General features: G+C 48.5%; 1 protein-coding gene and 1 long non-coding RNA gene across 4 annotated transcripts; one reads left to right on the top strand and one right to left on the bottom strand.

The window, feature by feature from the left end:
* Positions 1–315: 315 nt before the first annotated feature.
* On the top strand, positions 316–16206 carry tlcd3a (TLC domain containing 3A). 3 transcript variants are annotated; one of them, XR_010878967.1, is made up of 6 exons: positions 8111–8424; positions 11512–11598; positions 12385–12604; positions 14459–14554; positions 14777–16151; positions 16182–16206. XR_010878967.1 is itself a non-coding variant. In XM_067257087.1 (5 exons), exons 2-5 carry the CDS (start codon positions 11537–11539, stop codon positions 15098–15100), a joined length of 702 nt encoding a protein of 233 aa, XP_067113188.1. In that variant the 5' UTR covers positions 316–360; positions 11512–11536; the 3' UTR covers positions 15101–16182. The 3 variants fall into 3 exon arrangements, 2 of the variants coding, with proteins under 2 accessions (XP_067113188.1, XP_067113187.1); XM_067257087.1 differs by lacking the exon at positions 8111–8424 and adding an exon at positions 316–360 and having other exon boundaries at positions 14777–16182; XM_067257086.1 differs by having other exon boundaries at positions 14777–16182.
* LOC136963083 (uncharacterized) lies at positions 3620–6271 on the bottom strand. The gene is made up of 4 exons (XR_010878968.1): positions 6225–6271; positions 5601–5714; positions 4887–5261; positions 3620–4583 (listed from the first exon to the last, which is right to left on the bottom strand). It is a non-coding gene; the product is annotated as an uncharacterized lncRNA (long non-coding RNA).
* Positions 16207–17946: the final 1740 nt, after the last annotated feature.

The following is a 17946-nucleotide window of genomic DNA, read 5'->3' as shown; positions in this document are numbered from 1 at the left end:
GCTATGGACACAGCTGGAGTCCCCCTGCATTTTACCTGCGTTCATGAGGATATGTCTGTGTGTGTGTGTTCATGGTTATCCATATCCTCTGAGCGGCAGTTTGACCGAAGCACATGAGACAGTTGTTGTGTTTCATGAATCTTATGATGCCTGTCTCTCCCTCTGTCTCAATGTAAATGATTGGTTGGCATGTGAGACTGAGAGCTGACTGTCTCCTCGGTCGTGTCAGTCCTCATGGAGACACTGACAACCTCTCTGTCCTGCTCAGCGGAGGACGGGCAGCTGTGTCCTGCCAGCTGAAGAGATCAGGGATGAAGAGAGGCAACTCCCAGACAGCAGAGTCCACCATTGAGGAAGGAGGTGAGATCCTCCTCTCCTTCAACCTACTCTCCTTCCCTCCTGCTCTCCTTCAACCTCCTCCTTCCCTCCTGCTCTCCTTCCCTCCTCTTCTCCTTCCCTCCTCCTCTCCTTCCCTCCTCCGTCCATCCTCCTCTACACACCTCCTCCTTCCCAGTTGTTCTGGCCCCTGACCTCTGAGTGGACACTAATCCCCATGCCACTGATCTTGTTAATGCCGGGATAAAGAGAAAGTGTGTGTGTGAGTGATGGGGGGGGGGGGGGGGGCTGTCAGTTGAGTTGCACTAATCACAGACTTGCTGTAAAGCTAGAATGAACTAGTGTGTGACATTTAATCAGGAGGTGTGATAGTTGTGGGTTAGAATTGGAGGCAAGAGAATGTTTTATGTATGCACATGACTATATTAAAAACGTTTGGTGTAGGAGTGTACTGTATGTTTGTGTTCATTTGTTTGGCTTTCTCTCTCCTCTCTGTGTCTCTCTCTGTCTCTCTCTCTCGTGTGTGTGTGTATACTCTCAGTGACTCTGCAGATCAGGAGCCCAACTTGTGAGGAGAAGGATAGTGATGCTCTCTCTGCATCCTGTCTCTGTACTCATCCCCTAGCACAGCCACCCTGTCTCTGTACTCATCCCCTAGCACAGCCACCCTGTCTCTCTGTACTCATCCCCTAGCACAGCCACCCTGTCTCTCTGTACTCATCCCCTAGCACAGCCACCCTGTCTCTGTACTCATCCCCTAGCACAGCCACCCTGTCTCTGTACTCATCCCCTAGCACAGCCACACTGTCTCTCTGTACTCATCCCCTAGCACAGCCACCCTGTCTCTCTGTACTCATCCCCTAGCACAGCCACCCTTTCTCTGTACTCATCCCCTAGCACAGCCACCCTGTCTCTGTACTCATCCCCTAGCACAGCCACCCTGTCTCTGTACTCATCCCCTAGCACAGCCACCCTGTCTCTGTACTCATCCCCTAGCACAGCCACCCTGTCTCTGTACTCATCCCCTAGCACAGCCACACTGTCTCTCTGTACTCATCCCCTAGCACAGCCACCCTGTCTCTCTGTACTCATCCCCTAGCACAGCCACCCTGTCTCTGTACTCATCCCCTAGCACAGCCACCCTGTCTCTCTGTACTCATCCCCTAGCACAGCCACCCTGTCTCTGTACTCATCCCCTAGCACAGCCACCCTGTCTCTGTACTCATCCCCTAGCACAGCCACCCTGTCTCTCTGTACTCATCCCCTAGCACAGCCACCCTGTCTCTCTGTACTCATCCCCTAGCACAGCCACCCTGTCTCTTTGTACTCATCCCCTAGCACAGCCACCCTGTCTCTGTACTCATCCCCTAGCACAGCCACCCTGTCTCTGTACTCATCCCCTAGCACAGCCACCCTGTCTCTTTGTACTCATCCCCTAGCACAGCCACCCTGTCTCTGTACTCATCCCCTAGCACAGCCACCCTGTCTCTGTACTCATCCCCTAGCACAGCCACCCTGTCTCTGTACTCATCCCCTAGCACAGCCACCCTGTCTCTGTACTCATCCCCTAGCACAGCGAGTCACAACCCTGCCCAGATATCTGGCCTCCGCCAGATATCTGCGGTTGGGTTGGGGATGTGGGTTAGGTATGTAGGTTGTATGTTTGGATTAGACGAGAACATCTGGAATAAAAAGACAAGTTAAAAGCAGCTATTCAGAGTGCAATAAATATTTGATGTGCTTTTCTGTTAGAGCAGAAAGAGAGAGGAGGGAGGGAGAGAGAGGAGAGGGGAGAGATGTGAGAAAGTAAGATCCTGTCCTTATGTTTCAGTCAGCTGACCTCTGGTCATTTTTTTTGGTCATTTCTGGTCTCATGGGGACAGAAACAGTGAAGATCCCATCCTGGAATTGAACCCAGGCCCTTGCGGTAAGGCCTGTGGTATGCACACTTTACCGGTGATCCAGAATATCACAACACTAACTCTTATCGGTAGAGTTTTGCATGTATAACCTAATTAACAAGAAATAGGTTACATGCGGTATTCATGAGGTCATTCACACTTTGGAAAATAAAATAAATACAATGGGTAGTATGGTTGCAAAGATGATCACCCTAAACAAACATCTACTTCAGTAGAAATGAATGACTTCTCTGAAGTAAGAGCTACACTAACTCAACACCCATCGCACACGTGACTGGCTACACACACATCCTCACAACGCACACACACACACACCCCACACACACACACCGTAAACACACACACACATACACTACACACACACACACACACACCGTAAACACACACACACAGCTCTGAGGCTACCTTACGTAATAACTCAGTATACCAACACAAACAGATGACTTTCACTGCACCATTTCTGTTTTCTGTGTACACACACACACACACACAACCACACACACACAGACCACACACTCATGACCGCATGCCATATGGTCGTCTCTCAGAGGGGATGCTGTGTAGCAGCAAACCTCTGTCTGGCTCCTCCCACTGCTAACAAGGGTTAGGGTTAACCCAGAGCTGCTCTGGGCTGTGGGGGTAGAGTCCACCTTGAGTAGGGGATGAAATGCTGGAGGGATTAGCTCTCATTGCGCAACTTAGAGAGTGCTTAGAGTTACTAACCCCCCCCTGTGAGCCAGGCTCCACCATCCAGGTGACATAAAACTTGAGTATTGCAGACATAAGGCTGTTTATTCATTAGACACTTTTGTCCAAAGAGAATTATGTGTCACAGTAGAAGAGTTGTGACCCTGTGTGGCCCTAGTTATGTGGTACTAGTTATGTGGCACTAGTTATGTGGTACTAGTTATGTGGTACTAGTTATGTGGTACTAGTTATGTGGCACTAGTTATGTGGCACTAGTTATGTGGCACTAGTTATGTGGTACTAGTTATGTGGTACTAGTTATGTGGCACTAGTTATGTGGCACTAGTTATGTGGTACTAGTTATGTGGTACTAGTTATGTGGTACAAGTTATGTGGCCTTAGTTATGTGGCCCTAGTTTGTAGCACTAGTTATGTGGCCTATGTGCCCCTTGCTGGTCTATCTGGGGTCGGGATAAGCGAGGCATCAGATCCTACTCCCGAAGGCTTCCCTGCTGTGGAAGTGTAAGCTTCTCTTCCTGGGGCCTGGAAAGCTGAACACCAAACTCTGGATCAATGGACGCAATCAGCTTAGTGCTGATTACAGGAAAAAAGATGCAAGCATAAAGTCAGCTGCCTCGAGCTCCTCAAAAACACACCCACACTGTTCTATCATATTAAAATAGTTCATTAGGCATTTTTTATTATCTTTTTGTGTAAAAAAAGAAAGAAAGAATTAACACCCAAAAATGTATACATTATAAATCTAGACTTGATTCAATATATTTTTTATGTACCATTTGGTGATGGTTTCAGAAAAGGTTTTCAGTTTCCGTGAGATCATAGAATGTCTCTTTATTGTGATTGGTCACTTTGGAAATCAGTGTCCATGACGTGGTTGGCCAGAAGTTAAACTATTTATAACTGCTGCTATCCTCCGAAGTAGTCACCTTTTACTGGCAACAAGGAACTCCCTATCGATAGATTTGTTCGAAGGCAGAGATGGTCTCAAAAACACAGCAGAATGTGATGGCTTGCTAGTGACTTAAAACACTCGACAGAATATACACCCAAACAGGCTCAAAACAGCGTTTTGTACGTCTTTTTCGCACGAATCTGGAACTAATGGTCTTATTCCGCTTCCATTTCCAGATCCTACAGTTCATTTCATCTGCCCTCGGGCCGAGCTCAGATGACTGACGCAGCAGATTAGAGACTGCATGTGCAATCACATGAGAAGCTAAACTTACATTTACATTGTCATTTAGCAGACGCTCTTATTCAGAGCAACTTACAGTAAGTACAGGGACATTCCCCTCGAGGCAAGTAGGGTGAATTGTCTTGCCCAAGGACACAATGTCATTTTGATGGCCGGGAATCGAACCGGCAACCTTCTGATTAATAGCCCAAAACCCTAACCACTCAGCGCTCAGCCATCTGACCCCCAAACTTCCCATATACACTACAAATGTTTACATGTTTTTCTGATAATAGTTTGCAAAGTCTGCCAGTTTAAGGCCTTAAAGGGAACCAGGTGAAGCCAGTGGCAGGCTGGAGGTCAGTGGACACTGCTGGCTTCAGTCGGTTTTCACCATCACCCCAACTTCCCAGCGAACGTCAGACCGGCAAACAATGCCCCACCTGTAAACAGAGAGATTTTTTTTTCATTACATTATTTAACATTGGAATAACAATGTTATTTACCCATGCGTGTTTCCGCTGAGCTTGAGGCTGTACCGTGATGGTCACACATTGGGGAGGAGCAGCTTGAGGCTGTACCGTGATGGTCACACATTGGGGAGGAGCAGCTTGAACACAATAACTGTATTTACATTCATTTGGGCTCACAGTGAAAGTGGGGAGACCACGTTGGATGGTGTGTGTATAGTGTGTGTGTGTAGTGTGTAATGTGTGTGTGTAGTGTGTGTGTGTGTTCACACTCACCCACAGCAGCCACCCCTGCTATCGTTCCCATGACTATTCCAGCAATTTCACCTGGCGAAAAACCTCCATTTTCCTGCTCGATGCTGATATTGGTAGTTTCTGAATTCCCTCCACTAGAACTGGTGGGATTGGTTAGAGTGGAGATCTCTTCAGTAGAACTGGTGGGATTGGTTAGAGTGGAGATCTCTTCAGTAGAACTGGTGGGATTGGTTAGAGTGGTGATCTCTTCAGTAGTGCTGGTGGGATTGGTTAGAGTGGTGATCTCTTCAGTAGTGCTGGTGGGATTGGTTAGAGTGGTGATCTCTTCAGTAGTGCTGGTGGGAGTGGTGGTAGGCTGGCGGGGTTGTATAACTGTGGCAGCTCCACAGAGAATCACTGGTGAAAGAAGAGGTTTGTGTTTAAGACAGGGTTCCCTACAGAGGGAATACTGAAAGAGTCTGGCTGTTTAACAAATGGCTATTTAACAACTGGCTGTTTAAGATAACTGTCATTTTGACACTGCCACAACGAATGCCAACAGGGGTATCACACCAGACAAACACAACCCAACAGCTGTTGGCGTTTGTTGGGTGAGTGTGAGAATGACATTTGTCTTTCTAAACCCAACAGCCAACAGTAGAATTGTTAGTGTTTGTTAAGGCAGTGTGAACTAGCCTCTAGGAAAGCTTGTATTTTTTTTTGCTTGTAGTTGTACGTATGAATTAACATTCATACCTGTTCCAAGCAGGCACAGAGAGAGAAGGTTCAACTTCACAGACATGGTGGTGATGTTCAGTATTGCTGCTAGGAAAACTGACTCAGGTATGTTATGTTTCGACTGCAAACTATCTGGGAGACATGAGGAGAAGGAATATGAAAATAAATCAATAAAAAACACTTCAGAAAAGGTTGCAGAGCAACTTAAATTAATCGGCTTCTAAGACGTGAATATTACAATAAATGTTATATTAAACAACATGAGGTGTTTGTTGTGAAATAGCCTATACACAGTAAACACTGTTGGAGCCAATTGGGAAACTTGTGAAGTACATCTTGAAGCTGTTGTGGTTTCTGGAGAAAGACACATTTCCTTTCACAGAATGTCTGGTTGACACGTTCTTTTCACATTGACAATTTTAAATATATAGCATCTACTGTACACTGTAGGAAATCTCCATAAAATTCCATTTCAACTCCATTTCAATGTATGTGATTCTGAGAATACACCACTGTAGAATTCCTTTTGATCACAAACACATTAAAGACTAATTAAACACTACCTTTTCAGGGAGATTCTTTATGGTTTCTACACAAAAGAGATCAAAAACTCGTAGCCAACATTCAGCAAACGGCCCCTACCTGAGAGGATGATCAGGACAGTGTCTCTCTCCCCTTCTGTTTCAGCGAGACCAGCTGTGAGTAACTCACCTGCTTTTATAACCACCTTGAACATCACACACCCCATCATGATCATATCCCCATGGAAACGCTACTTCTCCGAGTGTGGAAGCGGATGTTCATCCTGATAGCTACACGTCCACATATTGGCAGTTTATGACCGGGATCATAAAAGGTCTATTTAAGTATCGCTTCTTATCTCTGTGTAATGAGGAACAGGACATACATGGAGACTGAACATCCCAGCATCACATTAACATCGTTTACCGTGCGACATTACGCCTCATCGTGATGAAACACACACTTTGTATTTCTCTGTTGATTATTTCATCCAAGAGTAGATCATGGGGATTTTGACATTCAAATATAACATCCAAGACCAAAAGGCACCTCACCCAACCCAGTTTAGAAGGGTTTCACCCCTCGCAGCAATAAACTATACGTTCGTGTGTATTAAAAATACTATACTGTCTGTGTTACGTTAGGTTGACTGTATTTTGAAGATACTAGTGTTGGTGTTGATTGGTTTAACTGTATTTTAAAGATAGCGGAGTGTTTGTTTTGATTGGTTTGACTATTGTGAAGATACTATTGTTTGTGTTGATTAGAGGTAGGTTAGACTGGGTCTTTGTGTGTGTGAGGTTGGTTGTCACAGGAAGTCCAGCACTCTCCAAGCAGGAGGAAGGATCATAGGTATAGATATATATATTTAAAAATCTGTTTAGAGATATCCACATAGGTATATCTACAAATCTATAATTTAATCTAGGCAGGCAGTTGATAAGGTAGAAGGATGATAGTTCACTCTATGTGAAAGAGTGTGTGAGTGTTAGTGTGTAAATGAGACAGAGTGTATGTGGAGAAAGAGAGAGTGAGAGAGTGAGAGAGAGTGTGTGTATGTAAGAAAGAGAGTGTGTATGAGAGAGAGGAGGGCGACTGCAGAGTTAGAACCTAAGGGGATTAGGGTTAAGGTATTATTAGGGTTATAACGGGGATCACCGAGTGTTGCACAGAAAACAGAACAGTGGATCATGTGTGTGAACTTATCAACAGCGGTTGATATGCTTGCCCCCCCTACAAGCCTTCTCCTTCTCTAAACACAGACCCGCCGATGCTAACTGCAGCGTCGCCCTAAACGCACGCTCACTGCATTCTCAGCTACACCCCCATCTCGTGTACTGTAATTCATATTTCAGTATGTATTTTTGCACCTCCCTGCAAGACTATAACTAGAATAAAAAATATATCACCCCTAAAGCCACAAACACACACATAGAGGAAGATATTTCAAATGTAATGTTTTGGATTGTAACGTGATGCTTCGTTGAAGCTATTTGGAGAGTCATATGGGAACTAATGTGTTTGTGACTCTAGTCTAGTACAGCTGATCCTTGATTAAAACCCACGGTTGTTGTTAACCTGCTACATTCCTTAATTTTGGCCACATTTTGACGACGCTATAATGTGGGTGATGTGCCAAGCGGATCTGTCGCTGACTAGGTGGCGCTATCCTGCGGAATGCACATTGTGTTTGTTGTCTGCACTGTCAGGAGACTCAGGGCAGGAATTAAAACCGCTTGTCGAGTCGTTGATGCTACCTCGTCGCAGAGTAGCCTAGATCTCGAGTCCTTGCCTCGTTGCTATTTTTCACAATTATCCCATTCGTTGCGGACTAAATGCACAATTTGCTGGCCGGATTATTCTCTAGGTTGTACATTGGATTGTATCCTGCGGTATGTAGTTAGCTTGTTGGCTAACAGGCTACCCGGCTTTGCGCCAGGAGTGAAGACCAATCAATCACCGGATACCTTCACCGCTAGTTTTTGTGTACTGTGCGTGTGGTGCTGCTGAGGCAAGGGGAAAACTCAGCGGTCACCGGTGGCTGGATCTTGTGGCGTGAGCACTAATGCAGTCTAGCCAGCACGGCGATTCCCAGTCACCGGTGTTAAAACGCGGTGTGTAAAACACTCGGGCCATCTTCGAGCCAGATTATAATAGATAGGTCGCCAACTCAATTGCGGGACAAGTGCAACGCAAAGATGTTGCAAGTGCTGGCTTGCGGCGTCGTAGTGTTTCCAGGTCTCTTCTTCGTCTTTCGGAAAGTACTACCGTCCATTTTCAAACAGTGGACAGATGCCGATGTTGTACTGGTCAGCGAGAGGTAAATATAAATACGCTCATAGTGAAAGTGTGTATCTAGCTAGCTATCATTGGATATGGTTAGCTGGCCAAGCTTTAGCTAGCTAAGAAGCTACGTGCTAGCTGGCCGCGCAAGTGATAAAACAATTTGTGGGTCTAAAGCTTCATAAGTCTATGTAAAGCGCTAATAACGTTAGCTCGCCAGGGACCAAAACAAAAGCAGAGGCAATTATTACTATTTTTTTTTTTTACAATTGTTGGGATGTCTATTTACCCCAATGTCCATTAATGTAATACAATCTTGTTGCAGCGTTTACGTCGCAAGAATTGTGACTTGTACAGCGAATTGCAACATATGACCATCCTTATCTGCTCTGTCGTGGTCAAAATGACACGCTTCCATGCGCAGGGGTCAGTTTGATGCTCATTTGAACCCTGTCACTTCACCTAATAATCCCTACAGAGCTCTAGCGAGGCTGAGTTACGCAATGTAACGCGCTGAATTGCACCGAGAGGAGCGCTTGGCCTTAATCACGCTGTTATTAATTCTCTAATGCTCATCTAACGGAAAATGCATTTTAAGACGCATGTTTCGATGCCTTAGGGGGTTTGCTGACTGGCTAGCTTGCCATTGCACGGGTGCTGCCATCCATTCAGCCTGATGGGCTATTTGACCGGATTGCTACTATGTAACGTTGCTCTGTTCATGTGCATGCTCAACAACCGGAGTATTGTTACACGGCCTTCACCGCCCGGGATGGTGGGTGTTTGGGAAAGCGATAGGACTTATCTTTACCAGCAGCTGTGTTCGTGGTGTCTGAAAAGGGGCCTCTGATTGGGTAGTTCTTGAGCTTTTATACAGGTTTCGCCATAACTACCCCCCCCCCTCCCTCCCTCCCTCCCTCCCTTCCTTTGAAATTACCCAACTGGGTCATGGGTTTATGGACCGAAACCGAGCAGGGGATTGGAGATTCGAACCTGCGACCTTTTGATCGGCAGTGAAATGCTTTCCCGCAGAGCGGTAACCTACATCACATATTTATACTCCCCACCTCTAAGCAGCATAGGCAGAGTAATATGCATCATTTTCTATGTGGCCCTAGCTATGTGTTGAATTCATACTTCCTGCTGGTGTCTGTGTAGCAGCTATCTGCATGGTGTCATGGTGCGATTGAAGCGGGGCACCTGAAGTCATGACCTTGCCCTAGTTAGCACAACAGAGAGGATTAGTATTGTCTTATCTGTGTGCACCAGCCAGGGCAAAGCTCTGGACCCTGCACCAGCACAGTGAAGCACAAATTAATATTATTATACTAATAAATCCTGTTATATTTACGATTTGGTTACCAAAGCTCACTCAGGTATCCCTCTGTATCTTCGTTGTGGGGGTTTAGAACCTCCATCAGGTGAGGAACCTGGAGTGAAAGAGACCCACCTGTAGACATGACACCATGGCCTCTGTCTGCAGGACAGCTGAGAGAGTGGGGAGGGTGAGGAGGGCGAGGAGGGGAGGGCGAGGAGGGTGGGGAGGAGGGGAGGGGCTCCACCCTCTCCACGCTAGCTGGGTTTGATGCTCTGCCAACGGGACTCTGAGGTAGGGTGGTGTTAGAGAAGGGTGGGTGTAGTGTACGGGTAGGGTGGGGGCAGGGTTAGCAGGGTCAGGGTGGGGGCAGTGTTAGCAGGGTTAGGGTGGGGGCAGTGTTAGCAGGGTCAGGGTTAGGGTGGGGGCAGGGTTAGCAGGGTCAGGGTGGGGGCAGTGTTAGCAGTGTTAGGGTGGGGGCAGTGTTAGCAGGGTTAGGGTGGGGGCAGTGTTAGCAGGGTCAGGGTTAGGGTGGGGGCAGTGTTAGCAGGGTTAGGGTGGGGGCAGTGTTAGCAGGGTTAGGGTGGGGGCAGGGTTAGCAGGGTCAGGGTTAGGGTGGGGGCAGTGTTAGCAGGGTTAGGGTGGGGGCAGGGTTAGCAGGGTCAGGGTTAGGGTGGGGGCAGTGTTAGCAGGGTTAGGGTGGGGGCAGTGTTAGCAGGGTCAGGGTGGGGGCAGTGTTGGCAGGGTTAGGGTGGGGGCAGTGTTAGCAGGGTTAGGGTGGGGGCAGTGTTAGCAGGGTCAGGGTTAGGGTGGGGGCAGTGTTGGAAGGGTTAGGGTGGGGGCAGGAGGCCTAGGAGATAGAGCAGATAACGCTGTCTCAGGGAGAAAGATGCATGGTATCTTGCAAGGTTGTCTTTTAGTGGGCTACAGTTAGTAATATACAGGAAGAGAAAATCCCCCCCCCCCCCCCCCCCCCCCCGTTACACCAACCCCACTTTCATTCCACCCCTCTACCCCCGCCCTTACATACATACACCCCCCCCCCCCCCGGCCGTTAACAGGGTACTGGAGGACAATGTCTGGTTTGTGCAGATCTGGGTCTTGTGACCAAGCGTGCAGTCCTGAGAGCCGAGGAGGGGGAGGGGGTCTTATCCAGCTCAGCCCGGGGCTGTCACATGACCCTGGTTACCATGCAGAGCCAGTCACATGACCCTGGTAACCATGCAGAGCCAGTCACATGACCCTGGTTACCATGCCAAGCCATGGCATCTCTGTGGTGACACAGGGTGACCCAACACAGTAGCCAGTCTAGAAACAGGAAGTTACTGTCAAGTAAAAACGTAAAGGAGGAATGACAGTCCTCATCTTAGGAAAGGGTCAGGGGTCAGCTGGTTGTGGAGGGATGGGGAGTCTCCCTGCTCCTCCAGAGACTCCCTGGTTGTGTGTTGTTGTGCTGGTCCAGCCCGGCCACAGAGAACAAACCGTGTCTGCATGTGGTTTATTAAAAGGTCCCCATCGCGGTGATGAGGTGATTGACCTGTGCATGGTGAAACGGAGCTCAGGCAAACTGTACCGCACTATTTGTATGTCGCTTTGGACAAAGGTTGCTCTATTAATTAGAAGACAATGTAAATATCTCGGCAAAGTTTTAGATCAACTTTGTTTAAGTAAGATGTTTTTTTAAATTGTATTTACTTTTAGATATGAGCGTCATAATGGTACATTAACCTGTACTAACTGTTGAGGAACTGCCTTCCAGTTGGTCTTGGTGCATTGTGTGTGTGTGACGTGTGTGACGTGTGTTTCCAGGCTGGTGTCCTCCATCCACGCAGTCATGGCAACCACAGCGGGCGTCATTGTGGTGTCCGGATGCAGCAACAACGTCCTGACTGACAGGTGAGGCAGCCAATCACAGCACCATCCCTGGGTCTCCTGACCTGATATTAACCAATAATAAAACCTTATATTTCCGCTTTATCAGTGGTGGAGCAAAAAACACACACACACACACACTGGTTTGTTTTTCTGTCCTAGTGGGGCCCGACCAGACTACACACCGACACACACACAGGCACGCACTTCACACACACCCGTGACTCCTTGTCTCCAAGGCCTGTTCTCCTGGTGTCTCCTTGTCCTTGACAAGCTCATCGTCGTCCTCCATCACCAGTCAGATCAAGGCTAACCTAGCATGCAGCATCCCCATTATTTCCTGACCTGCTTGGCGCTAAGCTAATGCTAATACTAATAGCCTAATCCTTCAGAATTAGTCTGGCCTGGGTTAAAAGAAAAATTATTAGCAATGGTTTAATTAAACCTAATTAAAGGTGCCTTTACAATTAGAATGGAAACCATTAATTATGAACTCCATTGCTAAAACCTATATTTTATGACATTCTATTATACTTCAATGCTTATTATTTTCATATGACGGCAACAGACTTGCTGTGTTAAAGAAGGCGTTGTCGAGCACAACCACATTGTTCTGAGTCTGCAGCCTGAACAGAGCCCTGCTCTGTTCTGAAGCCTCTCTACATACAAGAGACCCTTAACAACACCCGCTTGCTACACACATCCTCTCTCTCTCTCTCTCTCTCACACACAAACAGAAAGAAACCGCATTGTGCCTTTTTATTCCCAACTTCTGAAAATGTATTTGTTTTTTTGTTTTTTTTCTGTCAGGCACTGGTTGACCACCTACTTTGTGATCTGGTACGGTGTGCCCTACATGACCTATGACATCTACGCCATGTACCTCAGCCACTACCACCGCTTCCGGGTCAAAGGCCACGAGGAGTATAAGGAGCACTCTCTGAGGACGGTCAACACCTTCGTCCGGCGAGAATTCCTGCTGGTCCTCCATCACATTGCTCTGCTCACCATCCTGCTGCCTGTCACTCTGGTGAGGAGGGGGGAGAGGTGGAGGAGGGAGGGAGGGAGGATGACATCACATGATCAAATTAGTTTGTTGCCTTCCCTCTTACAACAGTGTTGTGTTATCGGTCAGACTGTCAAGCTGACGTGTCCTTTTTTTATCATCCTTTCTCTTCAATGTCAGCTCCACGCTGTTTGTTTTGTCGTGTCACACGTCGATGTTGCAACTGAAGAAAATGCCTGTTGTCAACAAGTGTTGGTGATTGACTGTCACTCCATCAAGGGAGATGATTGGCTGATTGTGAGCCAGGGAAGGAGTACCTGTGGGGTTAGCTGATGTTACTGAGAGCAGCTAGCCTAGCTCATGCAACAATGAGCATCTAGCCCAGTGGTTCTCAGCCCTGGTCCTAGTACCCCCTGTCCTGCATGTTTTAATTAGATATTTCCCTGCTCCGACACACCTGATTCAAATGAATGGTCATTAGCAGGCTTTTGCATAACTAGATAATGACCCATTCATTTGAATCAGGTGTGTCGGAGCAGGGAAACATCTAGAACATGCTGGGCAGGGGGGCTTGAGGACCAGGGTTGAGAACCACTGATCTAGCCTACCTTATGCTACTATGAGCAGCTAGCCTAGCTAATGCTACACCATGTATTATCTTGCTAGCTGATTGACTTTGGGTGATGACATACACAGTCTGGTCAAGTAACACCGTAAACAAGCTCAACATTGATTCATGAACAATAGCTGTATAGCATTACTTGTCTGCTGTAAAGTCATATTGACATATTGAAAGTCATACTGAAAATAAGCGGGACGAGTTGTTGATGGCTACGTAGCTAGCTAACATTTAACTTTCACTGAGGGACTGCGTGTTCACAAGTTGATAACAAATGAAAACTAAATACTTACACATGTTATGGATGTGTATATCACATGTGTGTTTAATTTGTAGTAGTAAAAGTAATTGTTGCCTATATAAGAAATGTACATTACGAGATAATGTGGGATATCATCATATTGCTCAAGACATCTTTTGCCAGTAGTCCAAAATACGGGGCAGTTTCAGTCATTACCCTCGTGAATATTTTCTGTGGTAAGCAAGATGGAAACACAGACACAAACTTGCGCGCACACACACACACACACACACACACACACACACACACACACACACACACACACACACACACACACACACAGACATACACACACAGGTACTGAGGCAGCCATTTTGTGCTGTGCTCAGGTGTAGCCAGGTGAATGGAAACCTGGCCCTATGTTTGCTGTGGCTGGCCATGGTGATGTGAGATCAGCTTACCCCCCCCACCCCCTCCATTATTCAGCTCCAGCTGCTGCTCTGCTCTCCCTCTCCTCCTCCCTCCTCTCCTCCTCCCCGCTCTCCCTCTCCTCCTCCCTCCTCTCCTCCTCCCCGCTCTCCCTTCCCGCTCTCCCTCTCCTCCTCCCTCCTCTCCTCCTCCCCGCTCTCCCTCTCCTCCTCACCCCTCTCCTCCTCCTCCCTCCTCCCCCCTCTCCTCCTCCCTCCTCTCCCTGCTGCTATCCTTCCCATCTCTACCTCCTCTCTCCTCCCCCCTCCTCTCCTCCCTCCTCTCCCTGCTGCTATCCTCCCCCTCCTCTCATCCCCCCTCCCTGCTGATTTCCTCACCCTCTCTTCTCCCTCTCAAGTGTGAAATATTCTCCACTTCCTCTGTTTCCTCTGTTATCTCCCACCTTTCCTCCTTAGGTGTAATTTGTTAGGTTGGGTTAGGGTTGGACTTGCATTCTCCTACCCAACCACACACACAGCAAATGTAGATGGCTATAGTGTGGGGGTGCGTGTGTGTGTGATCACCATGGTGATCCTCTCCCGTGTCTCAGTTCCTCAGGAGGGAGCAGGGGGACTACTTTATCGGGTGCCTCTTCCTGACGGAGCTGAGCACACCTTTCGTGTCCCTGGGGAAGATCCTTATCCAGGTGAGACTCACATACACACACATACCGTACACACCTACACACACTCACCTACACACACTCACACGCACAGCTCTGTGCAGGATTCTGTTTAAATCTCAGTAAATGACCTGTGTTCTTTCTGTCCCTTTTACAATCTTCACTACTCCACACTCATCCCTCCCCCTCATCCCTCCCTCCCCCTCATCCCCCCCTCCTCCCCCCCCCCCCCCCCCCCCCCCTCAGCTGGGGCTGCAGGACTGCTTGGTGCACAAGGCCAACGGCGGGATGGTCCTGCTCAGCTTCTTTGTGTGTCGGATCGCTCTGTTCCCCTACATGTACTGGGTGTACGGGCGCCACTATGGCGTCCCGGTGTACGGAGTCCCCTTCCACCTGCCGCTGTCCGTCAACCTGGGTAGCCTGTGCATCATGGCGCCGCAGGTGTACTGGTTTGTGCTGCTCTGCCGTAAGGGCTACCGGCTCTACCAGCGCAACCGGCAGGCTGCCTTGCACTGCCCGGCACCCGCCTCCCCCCCCAGCCTCACGGACAAGGCCACGGGCGACCAGTAGAGAGGCGCTCTGCTCCACCACGCAACAACCGACGACTACTACTGCTACTACCCCAGTCCCCCAGAGGAATACTACTGCTACTGCTACTATTGTTACTACTATAACTACACTAGTACTGCTCCTGTTACACCCCCGTCCCCCCCTCCCACCCCCATTTTCCATTTGCTGAGTTACCCACCTCTCCCTCCTTTCCTATACCTAAGCCCAGCACTACTGGTGATTGATGACTCCGCCCCAGGGCAGATCTTGATTGGATGTTACTCTTGATTTCTACAGCAACCACCTGGGAGACCCTTTAAGGATGAAGGACAAGGAGAGAAATGGATGAGGAGGCCTCCTTGTTTCCATAGCTCCCACAGAGGGACTACACCTCCCTCTCCCTCTCTCTCTCTCTCCCCCTCTCTCTCTGCAGGGGTTCTGTGTTACAGTGAGGATGAATGAATGCTCCGTCGGGTTTGTTTATGTTTTGTGTTGTTTTCTGAAGAGTATTTAAAGTTGTGAAGGGTTTAGGGTTGGTCCAGTTTTTGTGAAGGGTTCGTTTACAGACCCAGGAGTGCAGGTGTGACCTTGTCCTCAGGGGGAGGTGTCAGCGCCAAGCTCTCTGCTCCGGCTTAGCTTCACTAAACCCAGTGAATGTGATGATGGAACCACCGCCCTGGTCTCCTCCTCCATGACCCCTCCCATCGCCTGTTCCTTTACTCGTCACGCCTGTCGCCATGGTGATAAGGATGCCGCAGTGTCCCAGTCTTGGTTACGAACCTGGCCCCGCCCCTCACGTCAGTGGCCCCGCCCCTCACGTCAGTGGCCCCGCCCCTCACGTCAGTGGCCCCGCCCCTCACGTCAGTGGCCCCGCCCCTCACACCAGTAGCCCCACCCCTGGAGGGGGGCCAGAGTCTCGTTGGGCAGATGTTCCTCCAGGCCAGCGGGGGGCGATGAAGCTCAGTCTGTTTCCGAGCGGGACTGCAGGGAAAGGGGTTTGACCCCATCCTGATCACCATGGTAACAGGCATGGCTGCCAGGTGCTTTGCACATTCTTACTGTCTTTATAGAGGTCAAGTTTGTGGGGTTGGGGTTACTACAGGTCAAGGGGATGGGGTCAGATGAGGTCAAGGGTTAGGGGGATAAGACGTTTTCTCATATGTCAATGTAGTTATTCTAATATGGGTGTGTTTGAAAGGGGGTGTGTGATGTGTGTTTGGGGGGAGGGAGGGTGTGTGTGATGTGTGTGTGTGGTGGTGGTGGGGGGGGGGGGGTTAAGATGATGTGGTGCCTGTGATTGGTTAGAGCAATAAAACGAGCAGAGGGCACCAGTGGCTAAGTGCATGCGGCTCCCTGAAGCTGGGTAGAGGAGACAAGGACACGTGCATGCAACCCTGCTTCTGTCTGGACCGCATATTCTCACTGGGAACAACTGACAAGGAAGGCTTTCCAAGGAAGGCTTTATGGAAGAATGCTCGATAAACATTTCATAACGTTCGGTTTTCCTCGCAATCAGACAACGTAAGACATCCTGTTTTTAGTTGACACTGAAAGTCGCATAATAGAGTTCGCGTAAAATTGTTTGGCCCGTAGCCTGATAACTGATTTGTTATGTTGTTGTTGATTTGTTATGTTGTCTCTACTAAGGAGAAGGGGGGCCAGACAGGAGCAGAAGCCCATATGAGTACCTGTTGATGTGATTATTAACTAATATTAACCAGTAATTGCTGGTTGTTTTATCTTCCATGCCCCCACGGCATGGTTAAGAGCTGATGCGAGCCAGCGAGTTAGCGTTAGCATGGAGCACCAATCGTAGGGCTGTAAATAGTGAAGGATGAGAATATGTTTTTAGTGGATGCATACCATGTGAAATCTAGTTTTTTATGACAACCTGAATAACTTTCTGTAGATTCTGTTAGCACTTTGAAAGTCAGTTGAAGCCATCATTCTGCACTTGTAGAATGTTTGTATCACACACACACACGATAACTTCTGCACAGACTCGCTCCCGATATTCCTCCTGTTCTGGAAGTGAATCATTAAGGGGCTCACTAAGAGCCTTTACAATATGCAGGTGTGTTGGTGAGCAGGTGGAACTAACAGTGTGTGAGTGTGACTAAGAAGTAGTTTCTGAGTTAACCTTAAGAATGATTTTATTGAAAGAATCAGAGAAGCAATTTAGAAGCCTAAGCTGTTGAATAACCCAGGGTGTTCCGTACCGTGGTAATCTATGCACACCAGCCCTGTCTGCACATTTGCACCAGTGACGTAAGCATGGCGCTGTCAGGCCAAATAGTGTCCTAGGGCCAAATAGTGTCCTAGGGCCAAATAGTGTCCTAGGGCCAAATAGTGTCCTACCTGACGTCACAATGCCGTTCCGATGCAAGGACGCGTCCGTCAGGTACGTCAGGTAGGACACTATTTGGCCCTAGGACACTATTTGGCCTTACAGCACCAGGCCCTTCTTCTTTAACCACGTTGGAGGAACTGTTCTCACAGCGGGGACTGGTGGGACAGATGAGTGTGCCGCGGACAGTGTCGGAGAGCTGTCAGCTAACCATCGGAGCGAAGGGAGGGGGAGGGGGAGGGGGGGAGCCGAGCTGCAGAATGATGGGGTTGGTTAGTTCCGTTTGGCCCAGGCCCAGGATGGGAGCTGGTCGTTCCTGCTCAGTTCAGCGTTACGTGGCAAATCACCCTGCTGAATCATCCCAAGGCCTGTTCTGGTTCTCTCTCTCTCTACCTCCCATTTCTTTCAAACCTGCTCTCCCCCTCTCTCTCTACCTCCCATTTCTTTCAAACCCGCTCTCCCCCTCTCTCTCTACCTCCCATTTCTTTCAAACCCGCTCTCCCCCTCTCTCTCTACCTCC

The sequence above is a fragment of the Osmerus mordax genome, chromosome 19 (assembly GCF_038355195.1).
Source record: "Osmerus mordax isolate fOsmMor3 chromosome 19, fOsmMor3.pri, whole genome shotgun sequence".
NCBI lineage: Eukaryota > Metazoa > Chordata > Actinopteri > Osmeriformes > Osmeridae > Osmerus > Osmerus mordax.
This window is presented reverse-complemented; position numbering and strand designations above follow the sequence as displayed.